Raw genomic sequence first — 18732 nt, 5'->3', positions numbered from 1 at the left:
ATCAACCAGTCTATATATTAGCAGCAGACACAGTACAGTGCGGTAGTTCACGGCTGTGGCTACCTCTGTGTCGGCACTCGGCAGCCCGTCCATAATTGTATATACCACCTAACCGTGGTTTTTTTTTCTTTCTTTATACATACATACTAGTTACGAGTATACTATCTCTTTATCAACCAGTCTATATATTAGCAGCAGACACAGTACAGTGCGGTAGTTCACGGCTGTGGCTACCTCTGTGTCGGCACTCGGCAGCCCGTCCATAATTGTATATACCACCTAACCGTGGTTTTTTTTTCTTTCTTTATACATACATACTAGTTACGAGTATACTATCTCTTTATCAACCAGTCTATATATTAGCAGCAGACACAGTACAGTGCGGTAGTTCACGGCTGTGGCTACCTCTGTGTCGGCACTCGGCAGCCCGTCCATAATTGTATATACCACCTAACCGTGGTTTTTTTTTCTTTCTTTATACATACATACTAGTTACGAGTATACTATCTCTTTATCAACCAGTCTATATATTAGCAGCAGACACAGTACAGTGCGGTAGTTCACGGCTGTGGCTACCTCTGTGTCGGCACTCGGCAGCCCGTCCATAATTGTATATACCACCTAACCGTGGTTTTTTTTTCTTTCTTTATACATACATACTAGTTACGAGTATACTATCTCTTTATCAACCAGTCTATATATTAGCAGCAGACACAGTACAGTGCGGTAGTTCACGGCTGTGGCTACCTCTGTGTCGGCACTCGGCAGCCCGTCCATAATTGTATATACCAGTGACCTAACCGTGGTTTTTTTTTCTTTCTTTATACATACATACTAGTTACGAGTATACTATCTCTTTATCAACCAGTCTATATATTAGCAGCAGACACAGTACAGTGCGGTAGTTCACGGCTGTGGCTACCTCTGTGTCGGCACTCGGCAGCCCGTCCATAATTGTATATACCACCTAACCGTGGTTTTTTTTTCTTTCTTTATACATACATACTAGTTACGAGTATACTATCTCTTTATCAACCAGTCTATATATTAGCAGCAGACACAGTACAGTGCGGTAGTTCACGGCTGTGGCTACCTCTGTGTCGGCACTCGGCAGCCCGTCCATAATTGTATATACCACCTAACCGTGGTTTTTTTTTCTTTCTTTATACATACATACTAGTTACGAGTATACTATCTCTTTATCAACCAGTCTATATATTAGCAGCAGACACAGTACAGTGCGGTAGTTCACGGCTGTGGCTACCTCTGTGTCGGCACTCGGCAGCCCGTCCATAATTGTATACTAGTATCCAATCCATCCATCTCCATTGTTTACCTGAGGTGCCTTTTAGTTGTGCCTATTAAAATATGGAGAACAAAAATGTTGAGGTTCCAAAATTAGGGAAAGATCAAGATCCACTTCCACCTCGTGCTGAAGCTGCTGCCACTAGTCATGGCCGAGACGATGAAATGCCAGCAACGTCGTCTGCCAAGGCCGATGCCCAATGGCATAGTACAGAGCATGTCAAAACCAAAACACCAAATATCAGTAAAAAAAGGACTCCAAAACCTAAAATAAAATTGTCGGAGGAGGAGCGTAAACTTGCCAATATGCCATTTACCACACGGAGTGGCAAGGAACGGCTGAGGCCCTGGCCTATGTTCATGGCTAGTGGTTCAGCTTCACATGAGGATGGAAGCACTCAGCCTCTCGCTAGAAAACTGAAAAGACTCAAGCTGGCAAAAGCACCGCAAAGAACTGTGCGTTCTTTGAAATCCCAAATCCACAAGGAGAGTCCAATTGTGTCGGTTGCGATGCCTGACCTTCCCAACACTGGACGTGAAGAGCATGCGCCTTCCACCATTTGCACGCCCCCTGCAAGTGCTGGAAGGAGCACCCGCAGTCCAGTTCCTGATAGTCAGATTGAAGATGTCAGTGTTGAAGTACACCAGGATGAGGAGGATATGGGTGTTGCTGGCGCTGGGGAGGAAATTGACCAGGAGGATTCTGATGGTGAGGTGGTTTGTTTAAGTCAGGCACCCGGGGAGACACCTGTTGTCCGTGGGAGGAATATGGCCGTTGACATGCCAGGTGAAAATACCAAAAAAATCAGCTCTTCGGTGTGGAGGTATTTCACCAGAAATGCGGACAACAGGTGTCAAGCCGTGTGTTCCCTTTGTCAAGCTGTAATAAGTAGGGGTAAGGACGTTAACCACCTCGGAACATCCTCCCTTATACGTCACCTGCAGCGCATTCATAATAAGTCAGTGACAAGTTCAAAAACTTTGGGTGACAGCGGAAGCAGTCCACTGACCAGTAAATCCCTTCCTCTTGTAACCAAGCTCACGCAAACCACCCCACCAACTCCCTCAGTGTCAATTTCCTCCTTCCCCAGGAATGCCAATAGTCCTGCAGGCCATGTCACTGGCAAGTCTGACGAGTCCTCTCCTGCCTGGGATTCCTCCGATGCATCCTTGCGTGTAACGCCTACTGCTGCTGGCGCTGCTGTTGTTGCCGCTGGGAGTCGATGGTCATCCCAGAGGGGAAGTCGTAAGCCCACTTGTACTACTTCCAGTAAGCAATTGACTGTTCAACAGTCCTTTGCGAGGAAGATGAAATATCACAGCAGTCATCCTACTGCAAAGCGGATAACTGAGTCCTTGACAACTATGTTGGTGTTAGACGTGCGTCCGGTATCCGCCGTTAGTTCACAGGGAACTAGACAATTTATTGAGGCAGTGTGCCCCCGTTACCAAATACCATCTAGGTTCCACTTCTCTAGGCAGGCGATACCGAGAATGTACACGGACGTCAGAAAAAGACTCACCAGTGTCCTAAAAAATGCAGTTGTACCCAATGTCCACTTAACCACGGACATGTGGACAAGTGGAGCAGGGCAGGGTCAGGACTATATGACTGTGACAGCCCACTGGGTAGATGTATGGACTCCCGCCGCAAGAACAGCAGCGGCGGCACCAGTAGCAGCATCTCGCAAACGCCAACTCTTTCCTAGGCAGGCTACGCTTTGTATCACCGCTTTCCAGAATACGCACACAGCTGAAAACCTCTTACGGCAACTGAGGAAGATCATCGCGGAATGGCTTACCCCAATTGGACTCTCCTGTGGATTTGTGGCATCGGACAACGCCAGCAATATTGTGTGTGCATTAAATATGGGCAAATTCCAGCACGTCCCATGTTTTGCACATACCTTGAATTTGGTGGTGCAGAATTTTTTAAAAAACGACAGGGGCGTGCAAGAGATGCTGTCGGTGGCCAGAAAAATTGCGGGACACTTTCGGCGTACAGGCACCACGTACAGAAGACTGGAGCACCACCAAAAACTACTGAACCTGCCCTGCCATCATCTGAAGCAAGAAGTGGTAACGAGGTGGAATTCAACCCTCTATATGCTTCAGAGGTTGGAGGAGCAGCAAAAGGCCATTCAAGCCTATACAATTGAGCACGATATAGGAGATGGAATGCACCTGTCTCAAGCGCAGTGGAGAATGATTTCAACGTTGTGCAAGGTTCTGATGCCCTTTGAACTTGCCACACGTGAAGTCAGTTCAGACACTGCCAGCCTGAGTCAGGTCATTCCCCTCATCAGGCTTTTGCAGAAGAAGCTGGAGGCATTGAAGAAGGAGCTAAAAGGGAGCGATTCCGCTAGGCATGTGGGACTTGTGGATGCAGCCCTTAATTCGCTTAACAAGGATTCACGGGTGGTCAATCTGTTGAAATCAGAGCACTACATTTTGGCCACCGTGCTCGATCCTAGATTTAAAGCCTACCTTGGATCTCTCTTTCCGGCAGACACAGGTCTGCTGGGGTTGAAAGACCTGCTGGTGACAAAATTGTCAAGTCAAGCGGAACGCGACCTGTCAACATCTCCTCCTTCACATTCTCCCGCAACTGGGGGTGCGAGGAAAAGGCTCAGAATTCCGAGCCCACCCGCTGGCGGTGATGCAGGGCAGTCTGGAGCGACTGCTGATGCTGACATCTGGTCCGGACTGAAGGACCTGACAACGATTACGGACATGTCGTCTACTGTCACTGCATATGATTCTCTCAACATTGATAGAATGGTGGAGGATTATATGAGTGACCGCATCCAAGTAGGCACGTCACACAGTCCGTACTTATACTGGCAGGAAAAAGAGGCAATTTGGAGGCCCTTGCACAAACTGGCTTTATTCTACCTAAGTTGCCCTCCCACAAGTGTGTACTCCGAAAGAGTGTTTAGTGCCGCCGCTCACCTTGTCAGCAATCGGCGTACGAGGTTACATCCAGAAAATGTGGAGAAGATGATGTTCATTAAAATGAATTATAATCAATTCCTCCGCGGAGACATTGACCAGCAGCAATTGCCTCCACAAAGTACACAGGGAGCTGAGATGGTGGATTCCAGTGGGGACGAATTGATAATCTGTGAGGAGGGGGATGTACACGGTGATATATCGGAGGGTGAAGATGAGGTGGACATCTTGCCTCTGTAGAGCCAGTTTGTGCAAGGAGAGATTAATTGCTTCTTTTTTGGGGGGGGTCCAAACCAACCCGTCATATCAGTCACAGTCGTGTGGCAGACCCTGTCACTGAAATGATGGGTTGGTTAAAGTGTGCATGTCCTGTTTTGTTTATACAACATAAGGGTGGGTGGGAGGGCCCAAGGACAATTCCATCTTGCACCTCTTTTTTCTTTTCTTTTTCTTTGCATCATGTGCTGATTGGGGAGGGTTTTTTTGGAAGGGACATCCTGCGTGACACTGCAGTGCCACTCCTAGATGGGCCCGGTGTTTGTGTCGGCCACTAGGGTCGCTAATCTTACTCACACAGTCAGCTACCTCATTGCGCCTCTTTTTTTCTTTGCGTCATGTGCTGTTTGGGGAGGGTTTTTTGGAAGGGCCATCCTGCGTGACACTGCAGTGCCACTCCTAGATGGGCCCGGTGTTTGTGTCGGCCACTAGGGTCGCTAATCTTACTCACACAGCTACCTCATTGCGCCTCTTTTTTTCTTTGCGTCATGTGCTGTTTGGGGAGGGTTTTTTGGAAGGGACATCCTGCGTGACACTGCAGTGCCACTCCTAGATGGGCCCGGTGTTTGTGTCGGCCACTAGGGTCGCTTATCTTACTCACACAGCGACCTCGGTGCAAATTTTAGGACTAAAAATAATATTGTGAGGTGTGAGGTATTCAGAATAGACTGAAAATGAGTGTAAATTATGGTTTTTGAGGTTAATAATACTTTGGGATCAAAATGACCCCCAAATTCTATGATTTAAGCTGTTTTTTAGTGTTTTTTGAAAAAAACACCCGAATCCGACAAAAAAAATTCGGTGAGGTTTTGCCAAAACGCGTTCGAACCCAAAACACGGCCGCGGAACCGAACCCAAAACCAAAACACAAAACCCGAAAAATTTCAGGCGCTCATCTCTAGTTTAGACAGTGTAAGTTAAGAACAAGTGCATACCTACAGGAATATTTATACAAGTATTCTGTGATATATAGCCAATATTTACTGTGTATTGTTATATCTGTATACATACATAGCTTTATGTAGTATTACTAGTCCAGTGCAGTTTTATTGTTGTATGTAATAATTTCTGCATTGTACATGTGACTGTATGTGCCAATAGCTGCTGTGTGGTTTCGATTCAGTGTATCTCAAATATATTGCTATCCCTATTTCTGCAGCGGGGTACACCCGGTTCCACAGGGATAACATCGGGGGGGGGGGGGGGGGGGTGTAGAGTAGGATCTTGATCCGAGGCACCAAGAGGCTAAAAGCTTTGACTGTTCCCAAGATGCTCAGCGCCGCCTCCTCTATAACCCCGCCTCCGTGCCCAGGAGCTCAGTTTGTAAGTTGGTGCCTGCAGTGCAGGCAGCTAACAGGCCCCTGAAAAGAGATTTTAAAGTGAAGATAGAAGACTTCAAGGGCTGTAGCAGAGGCACTGTCAGTGCTAGATGTCATTCTGACATTTCCTGCTGCAGCTCCCTCACCTCCACCAGCGGTGCTGTATACTCCCGTGTCCCTGGTTGCCGGGTACTTACAGCGGAGGCTTCGGTTCGGCAGGTCAGGCACACACACTCACTGAAGCTCTCCGGGATTGCGTGGCCGCATCTAGGGAGGTGGTGAGAGGATCCCCCAGGCGGGACCCGCTGGAAATCGCGATCCGGCATGGCCATTAGGAGGCAGGCCGTGCACTGGCGTGGACACTGTGTCAGTACAGGGACCCCACTAGACCACCAGGGCAGGGGCACAGGTCGGTTTACCTACAAACCATTTTCTTATGGCCCACAGTATCCGGTGGTGAAGTCCAGCAAGGGGATAAGGCCAGTAGCGGCTCTTACCACGGGCAAGCAGGCATTTTGCCCGGGGCGCCGCTACCCTGAGGGTGCCGCCGCTGCCTCCGTTGCAAGAGCCACTACTAATCCACCCTCCCTCCCCAGACCCCGGCTGCACAGCACCTGCTGCAGCCGGCGTCGCTGACTGACGCTAGAGGTCAAAATTGACCTCTAGTGTCAGTGCGGTGCTGCTATGGGAGATACGTCATGACGTCTCTCCCATAAAGAGGAGCCGGCACCTGGAGACAGCACGGCAGCAGCGGTCCGGAAGCAGGAGCAAAGCTGGTAAGTATTGTGTTTTTGTTTGTTTTTTTGTTGTTGTTTTTAGGGTTTCAAAGTGGCGCTACTACAGGGAGCACAGCTACAGGGGCATTGCTACTGGGGGCACTACTACAGGGGGCACAGTTACTTTGGGAAAATCTACAGGGGGCACATACTGGGGGCACAGCTACAGGGGGGACAACTACTGGGGGAACAGCTACTGGGGGAACAGCTACTGGGGGCAAATCTACAGGGGGCACATACTGGGGGCACAGCTACAGGGGGCACTACAACAGGGGCACTGCTACAGGGTGCAAATCAACTGGGGGCACAGCTACAAGGGGCACAGCTACAAGAGGCACAACTACAGGGGGCACTACTAAAGGGGGCATTGCTACAGGGGGAACAGCTACTTGGGGGAAATTAACTGGGGGCACAGCTGCTGGGGGCACAGCTACAGGGGGGCACAAGTGCAGGGGGATAACTGTGGGCATGCCCCTTGCCTATGAAGAAGCCACGCCCCTTCCCTATGAAGAAGCCACGCCCCTGTTTTGGGGCGTGCACCAACTGTGTTTTACTTGGAGGGGGGGGGGGGGGAGGCGCCACAGAAAACTTTCGCCCTGGCCGCCATGAGGTCTAGAACCAGCCCTGGATAAGGCTCTGACCTATAGCCCCTCTCCCAGCCCCAGGGGGCACCATTTAGGGTAAATGTTCCCGCCCTGGAGCTGCATATCTCTCTCTCCCTCACTCCCTGTCAGCGTTTGGGCACCATCTTCACATGCTGAGCTGATCCTGGGACTGTATGGGCAAAGCCTTCTCTATAAAACCACCTGCATTATCAGCGCTTTGCTTTTTACAGGACACTTAAGTATTCTACATGTCTGTTGACAGTGTTAGTTAAGAAAAGGTGCATTACTTCAGGGTTATGTAGTACAAGTACCCTGTGATATACATCCATTCTTTACTGTGCATTGATATATCTATTACCCTATATAGTTTTACTTAGTATTACTTAGTATTGCTAGTCCAGTGCAGTTTTATTGCTTGTCATAATTTCTGCATTGTACATGTGAGTGTGTGTGTGTGTGTGTGTGTGTGTGTGTGTGTGTGTGTGTGTGTGTGCGCATATAGATGCTGCGTGATTTCTACTTCGTGTATCTCACTCAGATTGCTATCCCTATATTCTGTACCCCCTGAGCGGGGCTAAGTGCGTCAGGGTTATTATTTGACATACTGTACTTTGGTATACAGGATATATTTGGTATACAGGATATACTGATTTTGTATTTTTCTCTGTGATTTTCAGTCACTGTATACCTTTTGAATCCTCTGTTTGTGCTGTCACACTGCACAGGGGGTTCTTGGTCAGGTATTATACTGATGATATTGTACTGTGTTGCCCTTGATTTACGCTTTCAGATGTCAGCCTCAAGGGGCGACGGTTCTGTGGCTGATCCCACAATGCGTGGTGGTGACGCCGCAGACACATTAGAGGAAAACATAGCAGCGGAGGTTTCAGGTTCTGGGGATTCCCTACCCCTCAGTAGGGCCGTGGCAACGGGGGTCCATAATGACCCATCTTGGGCTACTTTCTCTACTCTATTGAATACGCTGGTAACTAGACTTACGCTCCCTATGGAACCTCACGGTTAATCCGACATGGGCAGATCTCCTGTCCACTCAGTTACAGCAATTGAATCACTCACTGAACAAACAGAAACCTAACCCTCGCCTGCCTAAGACCAAGGGGTCCTCTAAGCGGGCCATTACTTCCTCACAATCCACCCATGTTCCAGACACTTCGTCTGATGAAGATGGTGTATATACTGACCCCTCAGACACTGAACAAGATGCTTCTGATGGGGAATCTGTTTCACAGGTGGATGTTCCTGACCTATTGGAGGCTATCAGGCTGATTCTTCAAATTGATGATGACCCAGAACCTATTGTTACCTCTAAGAAACCGGATAGATTTAAACTACAGAAGGTTATTAAACAAGTTTTACCTCATTCTGACCACTTAGTTGACATACATCAGGAATCCTGGGAAAATCCAGGAAAGAAATTCACACCTCATAAGAAGATGCTGGCTCGCTATCCCCTTACTGCGGAGCTAAGTAAGAATTGGGAAACACCACCGCCGGTGGATTCGCAAGTGACGCGGCTGGTGGTGTCTTCAGCTCTTGTCACCTCTCTGAAAGAACCGACGGATAAGCGTGTGGAGGGTTGCTTAAAAGCTATTTACACCCTTGCAGGAGCTGTGCATTGGCCCACTATTGCAGAAGCAAATGAAGCGTGGGCTCAGGAGGTGGAAGCGGAGCTGCCGTCCAATTTTTCTGATAATGCTAGACAATGTCTCTCGTACAATATAGTGTCACAGCAACTCATTACATTAAGGAGGCGGCTTCTGATGCCAGTATTCTGGCGGCCAATGCTTCTACTACGTCCATTTTGGCTCGCTGGATTCTCTGGTTACAGTCCTGGTCTGTGGATCAAACCGTGGAGGTGCTCCCTTTTAAGGGAGACATTCTTTTAGGTGAGGATCTCAACAATATTGTGGCTGACTTAGCTTCTGCTAAGACGGCATGTCTACCTAGTATTGCTCCTTCGGTCCCGAAAGTTAAGAGTACTTCCTTTCGTTCCTTTCATCCTGCAGGTAAAGCAAAGCGTCAGGAGTACCCGAAACAGGCTCGCACTTCCGAAACCACTAAACCTAAACGTGCATGTGCTGCCCATCAGCCTGCTTCCAAATCAGACAAGCATACTGCATGATGGGACGGGCCTCCCGCTGGGGGATCCCAGAATGGGAGGCCGACTTCTAGGGTTTTCCCAGGTATGGTTGAAGACCACTTCCGACGCCTGGGTACAGGCAGTCGTCACTCACGGATACGCCATATCCTTCAAGAAACATCCCCCTCATCAATTTTGCCTGACAGACATTCCTTCGGATCAGGTGAAGGCAGGAACTCTTCATTTGGTGGTACAATCCCTCCTGGACACAGGAGTGGTAGTGCCAGTGCCTCTGGCTCAGAGAGGCAAGGGGTACTATTCACCGCTGTTCCTAGTCCCGAAACCGAATGGTTCCTCCAGGCCCATTCTCAACCTCAAGTCCTTGAACAAATTTGTGAGGGTCTCCAAGTTTCGTATGGAAACTCTTTGCTCTATTGTACTGACGCCCGGGGACTATATGGTCTCCCTGGACATACAGGATGCTTACCTCCATATTCCTATTGCCATATTCCTATTGCCATGTCGCAAACCTGCGGTTTGCTATTGGCAACCTCCATTATCAATTTCGGGACTTACCTTTCGGATTGACCATGGCTCCGGGAGTATTCACAAAGGTGATGGCGGTAATGATGGCCCTACTCCGCCATCAGGGTGTCAGGATCCTGCCGTATCTGGACGACTTACTGATCCTCGTGAATTCCCCAGAAATTCTCCTCCATCATCTGGATCTGACGGTCCAGTTTCTACAAGCCCACGGGTGGCTCAGCAACTGGAAGAAATCTTCCCTGGTCCCTACTCAGAGCATGGTGCACCTAGAGGCATTGTTGGACACTCACAACCAGCGGTTGTTCTTGTCTCAGGAGAAGGTCCTGAACCTTCAGGAAAGGATTGGATGCTTCCTCTCTTGCCTGCGAGTGTCGATACACTTGGCGATGCAACTACTAGGTCTCATGGTGTCGGCTTTCGACATGGTAGAGTACGCTCAATTTCATTCCCGCCCTCTGCAGAAGCTGATTCTTGCCAAGTGGGACGGCCTGCCCTTACCGGATCAGGTCTCACATGACCTCCTTGACTCCAGGGGTTCGTCTGTCACTGAGCTGGTGGCTACAGAACCATCGATTGAGCAGGGGTCGTCCCTTCTGGATCTCCAACTGGGTCCTTCTGATGACGGATGCCAGTCTGCGAGGTTGGGGCGCGGTGTTGGAGCAACACTCTCTTTAGGGTCGGTGGACAAGGAAGGAGTCTCTCCTCCCGATAAACATTCTGGAATTGTGGACGGTGTTCAATGCTCTAACCCTGGCCCAGCATCTCATACAGAACAGGCCTGTTCAGGTACAGTCAGACAACGCCACCACGGTGGCGTACATAAATTATCAAGGCGGCACTCGAAGTCGCATGGCAATGATGGAAGTGTCAAGGATTCTTCCGTGGGCGGAACACCATCTACCAGCCATATCAACTGTGTTCATTCCGTGGGTCCTCAAGTGGGAAGCGGACTTCCTCAGCCGTCAGGACGTACATGCCGGAGAGTGGAACCTCCATCCAGTAGTATTTAAACTCCTAGTGACAAGTGTGGCCTACCAGACGTAGACCTGATGGCGTCTCGACACAATCACAAGGTTCCGGTCTTTGGAGCAAGGACAAGGGATCCTCAAGCAGCATTCGTGGACGCACTGGCAATTCCATGGAACTTTTGGCTGCCATACATGTTCCCTCCAGTGTCACTTCTGCCCAGGGTGATAAGGAAGTTCAAGCAAGAAGGAGGAATCCTACTTCTGATCGCTCCAGCGTGGCCTAGACGGCATTGGTTCTCAGACCTGCAGAGTCTCTCGATAGCGCGTCCTCTTCTACTTTCGCAATGCCCAGACATCATCATTCAGGGCCTTTGTGTCTACCAGGATTTGGCCCGGCTGGCTTTGACTGCGTGACTCTTGAAGCTTCAGTTCTGAGGGCCAAAGGATTTTCTGAGGCGGTCATTCAAACCATGTTGAAGGCCCGTAAGCCGGCTTCGGGCCAGATTTATCATAGGGTCTGGAAATCTTACTTTGCTTGGTGCGCTTCTAATAATCATGACGCTAACAAGTTTAGTATGGCCAAACTTTTGGCCTTCCTACCACGGAGCCTGGACTTAGGCCTTCGTCTGGCCTCCATCAAGGTTCAAATTTCTGCCTTGTCAGTATGGTTTCAGAGAAAAATTGCGACTTCCTGATGTTTATACATTCACTCAGGGTGTGTTAAGGATTCAACCTCCCTATGTCACGCTGGTGGCTCCTTGGGATTTGTTGGTGATTCTGGAGGCCTTGCAAGAGTCTCCGTTTGAACCTCTTGAATCTGTGGACTTTAAGTGGCTAATGCCTCTGCTAGACGGGTTTCAGACTTGGGTGCCTTATCCAGTTGGTCACCTTTCTGATTTTTCGCAGTGACCGGGCGGTTCTTCTGACACGCCCTGGTTATCTACCTAAGGTGGTGTCTTCTTTCCACCCTAACCAAGAAATTGTGGTTCCGGCCTTTATCTCTCCTGATTTATTCTCCAAAGAGCGGTCTTGGATGTGGTACGGGCTCTCTGTATCTATGTGAAGAGGACAGCCTCCATTAGGAAGTCTGATTCTCTCTTTGTACTTTTTGGTTTTCACAAACGTGGCTGGCCTGCGAATAAGTAGACCTTGGCCAGATGGATTAGAATGGTGATTGCACAAGCTTATGTACAGGCTGGTCTTCCAGCACCTGATATCATCAAAGCCCATTTACTCTGTCGGTTGGACCTTCTTGGGTGGGCGGCCGTGGTGCGACCCTTGAACAATTGTGCAAGGCGGCTACGTGGTCCTCAGTGAACACGTTCATCAGGTTTTATGCCTTTGATACTTCCGCCTTCCAGGATGCTTCCTTTGGACACCGGGTTCTTGTGCCCGCTACAGTGCGTCCCCTCCCATAAGGAACTGCTTTAGGACATCCCTGATGTTATTCCCTGTGGAATACCAGTGTACTCCACTGCAGAAAAGGAGATTTATGGTAAGACTAACCATTGTTAAATCTCTTTCTGCGAGGTATACTGGATTCCACAGGGCGCACATCCTGACGCACTTAGCTTCTTTGTGTTTGTATGACATTAGCCTCTGGTACCTTCTCCTGTCGTGAGCATGCGGTTCTATTTGGCTATCGACTCTCGTCTCACTTACCTGCTACTGCATTGGACTGGTTAACGAAACTGAGCTCCAGTGCCTGGAGGTGGGTCTATAGAGCAGATGGTGCAGTGCATCCTGGAACAGTCAAAGCTTTAGCCTGTTGGTGCCTCAGATCAAGATCCAACTCTACACCCCAATGTTATTCCCTGTGGAATCCAGTGTATCTCGCAGAAAGAGATTTAACAATGGTAAGTCTTAACATAAATCTCCTTTTTTTGGCCAAGTCACTATTCTGCCTCTAATTCATATCTAATTGTCAGTCCCCATTCAAGTCACTGATTCCTGGCCTGCCACCTACCCCCAACCACACCCAACCACTATTTTTTACTAAGTGACTTGATGATGATGTTTATGTGCGCACATCATTCGGCTGAGCAGCTGCAGCATCTTCTACTTCAGTGTCGCTCACTCAGTCATCCGTTGTCCATGCTGGTCCTCCTCTGCTGTTCCTCTTCATGCTGTGGGAATGAGATGTCACCTTGTGATGTCACTGCATCCGCTGTAGGATTGGGAGATGGGCCAACTAATTGGGGCTTGCACTCTGTGATTTCTCTCAGAGGAGGAGTCACTAGATTGGTGCTTGTCAGCATCAACTCATACTTGCCTACCTGACCCTCTCCATGACGGATAAAATGCTCTGTTCCTGGACTTTCCTGTGGTGAAACACTTTTCTTACCAATTAACTAGCTCACCACAGGTGATGGCAATCGTACATTACCAGGAAAGTCCAGGAACAGAGCATTTTCTCCCTTAATTGAGAGGGTCAGGTAGGCAAGTATGCATCAATTGTGTGCAGGGACCTGGAAGAAGAGGTCTAACTGAGGGAGTGCACTTCAGTCCACTTTAACCCTTTAGTGTGGGGTATGGTCATGTGTTGGCCCAGTGGGAATTGTCCCATGTTTTCAATGGCCGCACTTAAGCATGGTATATATTGGAATGACTTTGCTAGAAATGTAATTTCCTGTACACACTAGACAAGCAAGACAACATGGACGTGCTAGTCATGTGAGACGCATTACACTTCTAATCATACAGTAATTAGCACGTGTAAATCTTGCAAATCATGTAACAATCATACAGTTAGAGATAATGCAAATTATTTACTGTGTGCAAATGGGTAAAAAAAGGGAAACAACTGTGAGATATAAGGTTCAGTGGATCCTGTCCGGGTGTCCCTTACATAGGTTAACAACTACAGTACTATAAATAACAAGTTCCACACAGTTTTTAAAATTTGTCTGAAAATATGGGAAACATATCTAGTTACAAGCTATTTATTTATATTTTTATTTATTTATTCATTACTTAATAAAGTGTTGTATTTCAGGGAGGTGATGATGTCATGGCCTGCGTACATGATGATAATGGAAGAGTACGCATACAACATTTTTATAATGTTGGTCAGTGGGCCAAAGAGATTCAGCGGAATCCAGCCAGAGACGAGGAAGGTGTGTTTGAGAGCAATCGTGTTACTTGTCGGTTCAAACGTCCTGTATATGTACCAAGAGATGAGACAATTGTGGATTTGCACCTAAGCTGGTATTATCTATTTGCCTGGGGCCCAGCAATCCAAGGTGAGAAATACAGCTATATTTATTCCAGCTGGACTGTAAAATGCATTACAGAATACGGGCCTGATTAAGAGCTGCACGCAATGATGATATTTATGTAACTGAGCAATTATTTCCAACAGTGGATGCATGCAAAATTCTGAAAACCCCTGTTGTGATCGGATCAGGCAGTATCAGAAAAGTGCTGGGCTTTCCTAAGTGGTGACTCTTGTCAATGTCACATCACATCACATTTTAGACATCTGTATAGAAAACAAATATGGAATATTTTAAATATGCACAAATATTAGATTGAACAAATAGAATACACACTGAATGGGATCTTGTTGGTCATAAGTGCCACTTTATTATGTCAGGTTTTATAAAACTGGTTTTATCAAATTAACATTCATGTGATTTACACAACATACAAAGCATCAAACTGTATGATCCTCCTAAGGCCAAACTACAGTATTGGCTTTAAGAAAAATAAAAACATGCAATGTGCTGTATTACATAAAGGTTTAAAATTCCACAGTAAAAAGGTTCAAATATTTTTGAAGTTTGTGGTATCCCTGTTGTAATGGAAGGTCATGCTGTTTAGGATGTTGGTTGAGGATTTTTGGTACGAACCGTGGTAATTCTAGAATTATTTTTATCAAAGGTTTGTCTGAAAAGATAGCACTGGCACTGGCTCTTCTGCTGGATATGTGCCTTCTCACCAAACCAAAATTGACTGATTCATTTAAATTCAGTTTAAACATTTTTTTTTTTTTACTGTCACTCAACAGAAGGAAAACTACATCTTCATATACTCTACAGTTTGGGGTTTTAAACCACACTCAAAATGTGGTGGTTGGCAAGCCATATACTAAGCCAGTGCTTGATACAGTGTGTCCAGGCCTTCATATTGTTATACAATATATATATGTCTCTTCAAAGGTTTTCCTATTGTCTATTCAAGTTTATAGGGTAATAAACAGGGGCATTTAAAGAGAGGAGGAGGCAAGTGTGCAGCCTCCTCCGCCCATGCCCCCTCCTCTCTGTGGGGTGCTGGCAGTGGCGCAGCGCTGTAGAGAGTCTGAGCTCGAGAGTGCTCAGAACCTAATGTGCATGTGCAGATCTCTGGGAAAATGGCAGCGCTGCTGCCATCGGCACGAGATTCCGGAGGGGTACGTATAAAAAAAATGGATGCAGTGTGGGCCCCCCTGGACTCAGGGGCCCATGTGCGCAGGCAGCATAAACTGCACCTATTATAAATACACCAGTGGTAATACATTGATAGTAGAGAGATTTCTGTTAGGCCAGTGTTTTTTTCCTGCACTGAATTGGATGAACTTCACACCGTTTACTGACGCTGTACTAACATATAATAATTGTATGTTGTACTTCCTATCATCTTCCAGGCTCTATAACACGACATGATATTGACTCGCCTCCAGTGTCTGAGAATGTAGTGAGCATATACCGATATGAAGATATTTTCATGCCTTCAGCAGCCTATCAAACATTCTCCTCTCCTTTCTGCCTTCTACTGATTGTTGCGTTGACCTTTTATTTGCTAATGGGAACGCCGTAAGGCTGCATTTACTAGCCTTTGGATTTGACAGAGAATTATATGGACATTTTTTGCTCTCTTTATGCCTGACATGTTTGTAAAGTTCTGCTGGAACACCAGTTGTCATGTAACGGGTTTCTCCAGCAGTGATTTGAGATTTGCAGACACGGAAAGTACATTATAGTGGGATGATTTTGCAATTAATAAACGTGCCAAGATCACAAACAATATAGTTGCTAAAATTCTTAAAAAATCATGGAAGTTTTGAAATATTTACTGTATATAGGGACTCCTGCAATATTGAAATAATCTTTGGGGCAGCTAAGGTAAGCTTTACAGCTGGATCATGTAAAACTTCAGATATGGGGGGTCATTCCGAGTTGTTCGCTTGCTAGCTGCTTTTAGCAGCATTGCACACATTAGGCCGCCGCCCTCTGGGAGTGTATCTTAGCTTAGCAGAAGTGCGAACGAAAGAGTAGCAGAATTGCGAATAAATAATTCTTTGCAGTTTCTGAGTAGCTTGAGACTTACTCCTACACTGCGATCAGCTCAGCCCGTTTCGTTCCTGGTTTGATGTCACAAACACGCCCTGCGTTCGGCCAGCCACTCCCCCGTTTCTCCAAACACTCCTGCGTTTTATCCTGGCACGCCTGCGTTTTTCCGCACACTCCCAGAAAACGGTCAGTATCCGCCCTGAAACACTCACTTCCTGTCAATCACACTCCGATCACTTCAACGATAAAAATTCTTAGTTCGGACGTGAGTATATCTACTAAGTTTTGTGCTAAATTACTTAGCCCATGCGCACTGCGTACCATGCGCATGCGCATTTTTGCCTTAATCGCTCCGTTGCGAAAATCGGCAACGAGCGAAAAACTCGGAATGACCCCCATGAAGTCAGATTTATAAATTGCAAATTCCCTGCAAGGTCCTGGTTTTTCTACCTGCTCATAGATTATTTAATCAGGTGAAATTGTTTACTTTTAGTGTGATGCATCTTATACTTTACAGTTGCATTGCAACCAATGTAATTAAGTATTACAGACACAAAGTGACAGGTGTAATAATAACATTGCTGATGTTCTCAATGTCTGCTAATTCATTTAATTAATTTAAGATATAATTAAAACTGAACCAAGCAATATTTAAAAAAAAAATAAAAAAAAATAAAATAAAACAATGTCTGAAATTAATGTAGGGTTGGTCCCAGGTTGGAAGTAGGTTGGATTTAAAATACATTTCGTGGACAATTAAAAAAGCAGTTTGAGTCTGCATGTTTGTATATAATTGAAACTCATCTTCACCTATTAAAGGTGATAGATATGTATGTATGAAGGTATGTATGTATGTATACACACACACACATACATATCTATATTATATATATATATATATATATATATACACACACACACACACACACACACACACACACACACACACACACACACACACACACACACACACACACACACACACACACACAGTCACCTCACTGGGTGTCCTGTTTCCAGTTGTCCTAAGATGAGCCTGGTAGCGATTTAAAAAAGGTTGCTGGTTCTGCCTCTTGTTTAGATGAGGTGAGTGTTTGTTTGTGTGCTTTCTTATGAACCCTGCAACACACTGTTATTGCAGGGATAGAGTGCTGCCTCATACCTTGCATGTGCGTGTGTTTGTGGATTTTGGTTGAGGGACTGTAGCTGCTGTGAATTGTGAGTTAAGAGTAGAGTGCTAAGTCAAATAAGAATTTATTCCATCTCTACATTTTCTATTTTATAGTGCTTCATGGCTTTAACTTACAATTTTGCAGAGTACTGTGCATGTTGATACAGCTAACATAATTGTATTACTTTTCTCAATAATGTTATCAACACAAATAATTGTGGTTTAACCCTAAAGGCCAATATAGACGGGCCGATGTGGGAGAGATGTGTGCTCAGCGTGCGGGGGGGAGGGCGGGTTGCTGTTTTCACCCAGCGGGTGAAGTGAGCGAGCCGCTAGATTGGCCTGCATGCAGGTCAATCTAGCACGAGCGATAGCGATGCGCAGGGCTGCGCATCACTATCGCTGTAGGGGGTACACACGGAGCGATAATGCTTAAATTCTAAGCAAACTAGTCAGATTGCTTAGAATATCGCTCCGTGAGTACCCCCCTTAAGATCAGCTAAGGTACTTGTCTATCTCATGAATATTCTGCAACCCCAGATAGTTTGTTTCAGCCTTTGAGCAATACTAAGTAAAGTGTTTAAGGCAGGTAGCTTTCGTCTCCAACTTCTTCCCGTTCTATACATGGTTATACCCTCACTGTAATCCCTCAGTTTATTGTAACCTCCCAGTCATGATTGTACCAGCACTTTATGCTCAGGATTATTACATTAAATCTGCCATTGCATAGATCCCATTATCTTATTTTGTAGATACCTCACCCATATTGCATAGTTTCACATTATCAAATTGCTGCACAATCTCAATTTACAGTCTCACAAAAACATTTATCTCATTGCAAGCCCCACCAACCAAGAGCAGAGGGACCCTCTTAAACTGACACCTAAAATAAAACACACACAGATTTTGACCACGCACGTATCAGCTCAATTCCTGTGCTGCCAGTAATTAGGATTTTAATTACCAACCCGTAAATCCTTTTCTCGTAGTCCGTAGAGGCAGCTGGGGTCCATATTAGTACCATGGATTATAGACAGATCCACCAGGAGCCATTGGCACTTTAAGAGTTTAACAGTGTGGGCTGGCTCCTCCCTCTATGCCCCTCCTACCAGACTCAGTCTAGAAACTGTGCCCGAGGAGACGACATACTTCGAGAGAAGGAAATACACAGATAGTGGCGAGATTCATACCAGCTCTCACAACAAGGCAAATCCGGCCAACATGTCGGAAAACTCAGCAACAACAAAAACAGAACTGAAACAGTAAAAGAACGCAGAACTTACCTAGGAATCAGGCAGTACTGAACCAAATAACCACTGCAGAATAAAGAAGCGCTGGGCGGGCACCCAGCATTGTCTACGGACTACGAGAAAAGGATTTACCGGTAGGTAATTAAAATCCTATTTTCTCTTACATCCTAGAGGATGCCGGGGTCCATATTAG

At 46.6% G+C, this 18732-nt stretch overlaps 1 protein-coding gene across 2 annotated transcripts in view; it reads left to right on the top strand.

Annotated features, from left to right (window-relative positions):
* Nucleotides 1-15852, top strand: part of FRRS1L (ferric chelate reductase 1 like) — a 386723-nt gene extending 370871 nt beyond the window's left edge. The window contains exons 5-6 of one of the 2 annotated variants that reach the window (XM_063924908.1): nt 13844-13964; nt 15473-15852. In XM_063924908.1, the coding sequence (XP_063780978.1) occupies nt 13844-13964; nt 15473-15645 (294 nt within the window). In that variant the 3' untranslated portion in view covers nt 15646-15852. Of the gene's footprint in view, nt 1-13843; nt 14091-15472 lie in introns of both variants that reach the window. The other variant, XM_063924907.1, reaches the window with a different exon arrangement.
* Nucleotides 15853-18732: the final 2880 nt, after the last annotated feature.

Source organism: Pseudophryne corroboree, chromosome 5 (genome assembly GCF_028390025.1).
Source record: "Pseudophryne corroboree isolate aPseCor3 chromosome 5, aPseCor3.hap2, whole genome shotgun sequence".
Lineage (NCBI taxonomy): Eukaryota > Metazoa > Chordata > Amphibia > Anura > Myobatrachidae > Pseudophryne > Pseudophryne corroboree.
The sequence above is the reverse complement of the archived record's forward strand: the minus strand, read 5'-3'. Positions and strand labels throughout refer to the sequence as shown.